Source organism: Pygoscelis adeliae, unplaced genomic scaffold (assembly GCF_000699105.1).
Source record: "Pygoscelis adeliae isolate BGI_AS28 unplaced genomic scaffold, ASM69910v1 Scaffold210, whole genome shotgun sequence".
NCBI lineage: Eukaryota > Metazoa > Chordata > Aves > Sphenisciformes > Spheniscidae > Pygoscelis > Pygoscelis adeliae.
In genome coordinates this window covers 47104-54899 of record NW_008823959.1, presented here as the reverse complement: position 1 = coordinate 54899, position 7796 = coordinate 47104, and the positions used below count along the sequence as shown (strand labels likewise).

At 43.5% G+C, this 7796-nt stretch overlaps 1 protein-coding gene across 3 annotated transcripts in view; it reads left to right on the top strand.

The window, feature by feature from the left end:
- The window catches only part of MORC2 (MORC family CW-type zinc finger 2), a 49541-nt gene that overhangs the window by 14307 nt on the left and 27438 nt on the right, over positions 1–7796 (top strand). The window contains exons 5-9 of one of the 3 annotated variants that reach the window (XM_009323138.1): positions 384–474; positions 2062–2170; positions 4037–4196; positions 4278–4389; positions 6171–6296. In XM_009323138.1, the coding sequence (XP_009321413.1) occupies positions 384–474; positions 2062–2170; positions 4037–4196; positions 4278–4389; positions 6171–6296 (598 nt within the window). Of the gene's footprint in view, positions 1–383; positions 479–2061; positions 2171–4036; positions 4197–4277; positions 4390–6170; positions 6297–7796 lie in introns of those variants that run through there. The other 2 variants (XM_009323146.1, XM_009323154.1) reach the window with 2 other exon arrangements.

Genomic DNA, 7796 nt, shown 5'->3' with positions numbered 1-7796 from the left:
GACTTGGGAAGACAAACGCCATCGCTCTGAACGTCCCCCCTTCCTTCTTCTTCCCCCAGTTTTATTGCTGAGCATGACGTCCTGTGGTGTGGAATATCCCTTGGGTCAGTTGGGGTCAGCCGTCCCGGCTGTGTCCCCTCCCAACTTCTTGTGCACCCCCAGCCTGCTCGCTGGTGGGGGGGGGTGGGAAGCAGAAAAGGCCTTGACCCTGTGTAAGCACTGCTCAGCAGTAACAAAAACATCCCTGTGTTATCAACACTGTTTCCAGCACAAATCCAAAACACAGCCCCATGCTAGCTGCTATGAAGAAAATTAACTCTATCCCAGCCAAAACCAGCACAATATTAAAATAAACTTTTTTTGTTCCCTGTCTCTTGTTCCAGATGAAGCTGCCAGTGTTATTCAATTTGGTAAATCAGCCAAGCGATCACCTGAGTCAACTCAAATTGGGCAGTATGGGAACGGCTTGAAATCGTAGGTATAACAAAAGCCAGCCTCCTGAGATTATGGAGGCTAGAGCTGAGATAGTAAATGTATTTTTTGTTTGGAGGTGTATATCTTTTTTTTTTTCCAGAGAAAAAAAAAGCAGATGAAATCTAAATGAAGATACCATGGTTTGGTAGACAGGAGCTCTATGAACATCTGCTCTAGTTCTTCAGTGGCAGAGAAGTCTGTCCAAAGCTGATGACAGTGTTTTGCCATTATGTTTGCATGATGCAGAGGATACAGATCAGAGCTGGGGAAAAAAAATGAAAGCACAGGAAACAAAACCTTAATATGCCTGTGGCAGACAGATAGTAAAATTGGAGCAAAATAGTGCTGCAGCCTCTCACTAGGAAAGTTGTCTGGTGCAAGTCAGATGGACGTAAACCTTTTCTTTTTTTCTTAAATCAAACAAGTGCATGGAGAAGAAGGGGAATGATGGAAGGAATGAAAGGAGGAGTGGGATTAAGTGGCAAAGGAACAGAGCGGGAAGGAAATCTTACAACCAGTAAGATTACTTACTTAAGGAGGGGATTTGCTAGGAAAGAGAATGGTGTTTGCTTTGGTGAACTGATGTCTTTGGGAAAGTTAGAGGGCTTTTATGGCTTACTCTGATCGGCTGTTCTGCTTTATGCTGTCATGTGTGGCTTGATTATTTATATGCATCCTACTGGGGAAATCTGTGGGACTCTGTAATCTGGGGGAAAAGAAAATAAGGGGATGTAAGGGATCTTGAGATACTATTGATTCAGCTGCAGTGCAGGACAGATCCCAGATCCTGCCTGTGCACTTCCAGAGCAGATCTCTGTCCTGTTCTTAACCTTGAGCAAGAGGCGTACTATATTACAGCTGAAAAATGCAGACTGAAGCCTAAACATGCGAAAGGTGAGCTTTGGTATTGCATTAAGGCAATTTAAAGAGAACTGAACTGACAGAACACTAATTCTTCTTTTGATGCAATGTTAATTTTTCTCTGTTAAGGTTTTTTGGACGAGTTGGGTAACAGGGTAAAAGAGAAGATGGGGAAGGCACTACTGGGGATAGGAGAGTGGGGAGGAAGATGGGACTGTCCCTTTTCGTGACAACTAGCTGCTAAGTTGCATTAGCTGAAGTGGCAGTGAGTCTTTCGAGTTAGACATTAGGAAATAAATTGTCTCTCTCTCAGAAACTTGTTTGCTGCTATTCATTCTGTGTACAGCCAAATGAAGTGTGCATTTGCTTTCTCACTTACATTTCTGCTCATATATTTGAAGGTTATTGTCACATCTCTTTTTTTTTTTTTTTTTTTTAAACTTTCTACATAGTATGAGTCTGGAGAGCTGCGCTGTACTTCTGCACCGTTTAATTGTGACTAGTGTTAAATGTTTTGAAATGTTACGAAAATGTCCAGATTGAGATGCCTTTTGAAAGGAATGAGATGTTTAGAGAGAAATGGTAGTTGCTGTTTAAGCCCTTCTTCTGCCTTACCTGTTTACATCTCATAATTGAATATAATAGGAAGAAAATTCAGTAATGTGGTCTGCTTTCTAGAAAGTGTTGTGCATCAGGTGTAACGTGCAGCCTGACATCTGTCTCCAGGGGTTCCATGCGGATCGGGAAGGATTTTATCCTGTTCACGAAGAAAGACAACACCATGACTTGCCTCCTATTGTCACGGACGTTCCATGAGGAAGAAGGCATCGATGAGGTTTGCATGTACTTTGTTGTAATGAACTAATACGGTGAATGCTGTCTCAACTGAACTTCACCAGGTCTCACAGGAGAAGAGTCTGTGTCAGTGTTGGTTGCCACTCTGGTTGGATCAGTGTATGATTTTCTCTTGGTGATACACTTGTAGGGGTTCTGCAAAGTCATCAAAGATCTTTTCCTTTTGGTTTTAATTCTGTTTGAGAGGTCTCTCTAAGCTACAGCAAGTTCGAAGGGCTTGTTTCAATCACATAAAGTTGCTCACACTGAGTTCAGGACATGCCCAGACTTCTTGCATTTTCCTTTTCCCACAAAATTTGAGTTTGAGATGTATTTAAATTTATTGCTCTGATTTGATTTTCTGTAGAGAATTAAAGGTGTGCTTGAAGTTGCTACCTGCAGGTCATAAACTCCAGACATGTCTCTTCTTTCGGATCTTTTTTTTTAAATAAAAAATCAGTGTGGTTCTACCTATGGAAAACTTGTATATCTTAATAGATAATTCAGGCATTGTTGTGCTGTATCCAGACTCTTAACATGGAAGTATTACTGTGCTCAAGCACAAGTATTTTCCAGGCAAGGCCGATAATGAAAAGTTTTAAATTTGCACTGGGATCGTATCTAAGAAAGCATTTTCCATTGTGATAGTGGAGGGACCTCTAAAAAGAAGCTGTTGAGGGAGTGTCGTGGTTTAACCTCCGTTGGCACCTGAGCACCACGCAGCCGCTCGCTCATTCCCCCCCCACCCGGTGGGATGGGGGAGAGAACTGGAAGAGCACAAGTGAGAAAAACTCGTGGGTTGAGATAAAAACAGTTTAATAATTGAAATAAAATTATAATAATAATATGATAATAATAATAATAATAATACACAAAGCAAGTGATGCACAGTACAATTGCTCACCACCCGCCGACCGATGCCCAGCCAGTCCCCGAGCAGCGGCCCCCCCGGCCAGCTTTCCCCAGTTTATGTACTGAGCATGACGTCCCATGGTGTGGAATGTCCCTTTGGCCAGTTTGGCTGTGCCCCCTCCCAGCTTCTTGTGCACCTGCAGCCTGCTCAGTCGGTAGAGCACGGGAAGCTGAAAAGCCCTTGACTAGTGTAAGCACTACCTAGCAACAACTAAAACATGGGTGCGTTATCAACTTTGTTCTCATCCTAAATCCAAAACACAGCACTGTACCAGCTGCTAGGAAGGAAATTAACTCTATCCCTGCCGAAACCAGGACAGGGAGCAATGCTTGCTAGTGGCTGACTGATGGCTGAAGCAAGTTGGGAACAGTGAGGTAGTTCCCACAGCGGCTCTGGAGGCAGAAATTTTGGTTTGACCTCAATTCTAAAATGAGGACGGGATTCGCTGTCCTTGATAGGCAGCTGCAGGCTATAATTCTATCTGTGTTTTTGTTCTAAATGACAGAAAACACCAATAAGCTTGCTAGAATCCTGTAAAAATAATGAAGAGTGAGATCAGGATAAATATGAGTGAAGGATATTTGAGTTCAAGAGAGAAGTTAAGCACAGAGGTTGACTTTTTTAAAGAAGCAAAGTTTGGGTGTTTTTTAGTATTATGAAAGTTGTTACAAGAGGAGGGGAAAAAATACATTAAGTGTGTGAGTAGTCAGTACCATACAGGTTACTTGGGAATGTTTCAGTCTAAGACTAGATGTTGTAGGAAGGCAACTCAGAGGTTGGCAAAGAGGGGTCCTCAAGCATTTGACAGACGTGCAAACCACTGAAAAGCTAGGAGGGACTTTTGCAGTGACTTAGGGGGCTGTCGGAAGGGGTAAGTTGCTTGGCCGTGATCCACAGAAGGGGCTGACTGGGGTGGGTGAGCCTGAGTCGCTCTTGGTATGATGCAATTTGCAGGTCATCGTTCCCCTGCCCACCTGGAATGCACGAAGCCAGGAGCCTGTGACTGACAACATGGAGAAGTTTGCTATTGAGACAGAGCTAATTTACAAGTATTCCCCTTTCAAATCGGAACAGGAGGTGATGGAGCAGTTTAATAAGATCCGTGGTGAGAAAGGTGTGTATGGACGGTGCTGGTTACGGGCAAGGTATTCGGGGTTTGGCTGGGATTCACCTGATCAACTTGTTACTTGCTCAGGCACCCTGGTGATCATCTTTAACCTCAAACTGATGGATAATGGAGAGCCAGAGCTGGATGTGGCTTCTGACCCCCGAGACATTCAGATGGCAGAAACACCTCCGGAGGGAACGTAAGTGTGATGGGTGTTACAGGTCGTTGGGCTCTGATCGAATTATGTGTAGGGTTTGGCTATATACTGCGTGCATGTGTTTTTTAAAAGCTCTCCTTCTATGGTGAATTGGAGAATTCAGAAGATCTTTAGTTTGTTCTTTAGCAGTTTGGAGTTCATGCCTGTAAATGGCCCGCAGGCATTATGGTTGTGTGTTTGGTGTGAATGCCTGCGTTGGCTTGTCTCAGCTTAGTCAAAGCAGCAAACTCGATGCCATTCTTTAGGCACCTTAAAACAAAGGAGCCCTAAGCTATAGGTTTAATTTTCTACACTCATCGAAGATGTTTTCGTCAGAATGACAGCTGGTCGTGAGTCTGTGCTGCTCTCAAACTGATGTTCAGTTTTGTGATTAAATGAACCCTGGCAAAATGCGAGGTGCTGCGCGGGTCAGCCTCCATGAGGGAATGGTATGGCTGGGTGCAGGTGGGGCGTATCACCATGTCTTTCTGGAAGCAGGGGCAGCTCCTGGGCTTCCCTGCAGAGGAGGAAGAAGGATGTGCTCAGAAGGCAGCTCGAGGAGCAGAGGGTCCTCTTCAGCGAGAGCTGAGTGTCTGCTGAGTTGTTCACCTGTAGCCTGGAAAGGAAAAACTGAGCTGAACTGAGCCAAATGCTTGATTAAATCCCAGAGCTCCCTGGACACACCTAGCAAGCTTTACCTTGTTTATGAGATTACACGCTTCTTCCCTGAAGTGCTTGAATTTCCCATAGAAATACAGTTTCAAACAGTATAAGGCTAGCTATTTCTGTATGTATTAGCTTGATGTTATTGAGTACACAGGTGCAGCAAACTCCTTGGGGACCTCCAGGGATCTAATATGCTTCTCAGTTTCTTTAATGCCTGCTGGTGAGCTTTCATGATTACCACTGATCACTGGAAGGAGCTTCTTCCTCCTGACCTTGTGATACCATTTCTGTGTGTGATCAGTGCAGTTTCTGTTGGAGCATACCTCTGACTGACCGAAGGGTAAGAGAACGCACTAGCAAGTGGGGCACACACTTAGTGTTAAATGGTCCAGTTTATAGGTTTGACCTTTATTATCCAGCTGTATTCAAAACATCCTTTTCAAGCTACAGTAATATGTGCATCAGTGTTTCGTAACAGTATTTAAAATGCACAGCTCAATTTAAAATCTCTGTAGAAGACAGGTAGAAAAAAATTAAAAGAAAAGCCTCACTTAATATAGGTGCATGGTAATTAAAACAGAAAGGCCTTTTCTTTTACCTAGCTTTCTTGCTGAAGGTTGTCTCTTTGGCATGTTTTGAAGCAGATGGCTATGAGCTGAGATGGTAACAGTTACAGTTGCATGAGGTGTGAATCCTGCCATAGGTGCTTAAAATACATCAGGGGTAGTGCAGAGCGGCGTGGGAGATGCTTCTGTTGGTCACTTGGCTCCTGGGTAGCAGTTTACTGGGATATGAGAATCTTACAAGTTTTGTCCATGGAGAAGCCTGTTCATTTGGTTTAGATAGAGGAGGAGGCTCTGTGACAGTAGTATGTCATGGCTCTTCTTAATTGGAGGGGAATGAAGGGGAAAAAACTGAAGGATAAGAGGAAGCAGAGTGCAGACTAAAGGAAACTCCAAGATGAGCACTCTGACTAAAGAGACACTGAGTGCTCAGGGGGTGCATCGGTGGAGTCATCTTCGGACTACACGGACCAGACTGGGAGAATGTCTGCTGGTAGTCCTACAAGGAAATGCTGAACAAACTGCTCAGTCTGTGTACGCATCCCTCTCTTGCAGAAAGCCTGAGCGCCGCTCCTTCCGTGCCTATGCTGCTGTGCTTTATATTGATCCCAGAATGAGGATCTTCATAAATGGACACAAAGTACAAACCAAACGGCTTTCATGCTGCCTGTACAAGCCAAGGTAAGTGTTGGACCCAAAGTCTGCAGGCATGTGGGACCTTTTGGAGTTTCCTTACAGAAAAGGTTTAGCACTGCTCTCCAGGTGTATCCTGCATAACTCATGTTAAAGCCACAGAAACAGATCGTAAGAGAACGGGATGTGGTATTGACATCATGGAAAAAGAGGTAGATAGTGGAAAATCTAATGCCTTTGAAAATCACATGAGTAATTTCTGTACTTTGGCTCCCTTTCAGAGCAAACAAAGAAATGAAGATACTGGTTGTTCAAAATGCCGTATCCATACAAAACTGTTGGGTAACTGTTTTTTTTTAAATAGGACAAGGAAGTACATATGGTGGGTGTTAGAATTATTACTGAAAAGAAACTAGACTGAGCACTTTGAAACAGTTGCTTTGAAAAGTAACTTTTATATGTAGCTGATCTAGGCTTGAATAGAGATTGGGAAATACCTTTCCCTATCTTTCTTTTAAATTCCCTTAAACAAAAAATTTGGAAGTGAGCTGAGGTGTGCTGCCAGTTGGCTTAACAGGGACTGGAAAAGGTTATAAGGATGGGAGGGGAAAGGAAAACATGTATTTAAGTCTGCTTGAGGCAATAGTGTTGTTATGTCCCTGGGAGCACACAGGCTGCATTCTAGATAACATGATTTGTCTTAATAAAATAGTAGTAATTTTACAGAGTATTTGTGGATTGTTTTAATATAGCATTTCGCATCGCAGTAGTGTTCCAATAGTATGGGCCCACTATCAACCCGTCAGGTACTTTTACTAACTGCAATCTGATGTCACGCCATCAATTGCTGCCCTAAGAGCCTGGCCAGTTTTCAGCTTACAGCATGGTCTGTCTGTCAAGCTCGTACTTCCTCAGCTTCTTAAATGAAAATGTGTGAAATGGTACCAGAAACTTGACCGAAGTCAAGGGAGATTACATCCACTGCTCTCCCCTTGTTGACCAAGCCAGTTGTTTCATTGTAGAAGGCAGTTGGTAGGTGCAGCTTGACTTGCCACTGTAAATCCTGACTTCAGAGAATCTCTGAATTTCTGACTGTGTTTTACCTACATGTGAGTGCCATCTGCTGCTTCCTCTTGTGCCGCAGTCCAACAAAAGTACTATGGAGAGAAAGCAGAGAAGGAGGGCACAGGTTTTTATCTCATCAGAGACCAGCTTCTTGCGAGACTCAAAGGCAGGATGCTATCGCTATGGGATGGTGCTAGCATTGTCATGATAATATAACATGGACCAGGTCACCCCAGATGTTCATCTGCCTCAGTATCTTCTTTTTTAAGTGGTCTGTAGTCGATGCCTGGGGAAGGATATGAGAATTTTATTCTATACCATAGGACTGTTTTCTGTTGAAAAGAGACTGTGTTTTTAGACGATTTGGACAGCAGCTCTTCTGGGTCCCTATCATCAATTCTGTATCTGCTTTTCATTGTTTTTGGGGAATAGTTGCAGCTGTAGAAGGGGAAATTCAGGTTATAACTGCTCAGCAATAGTAAT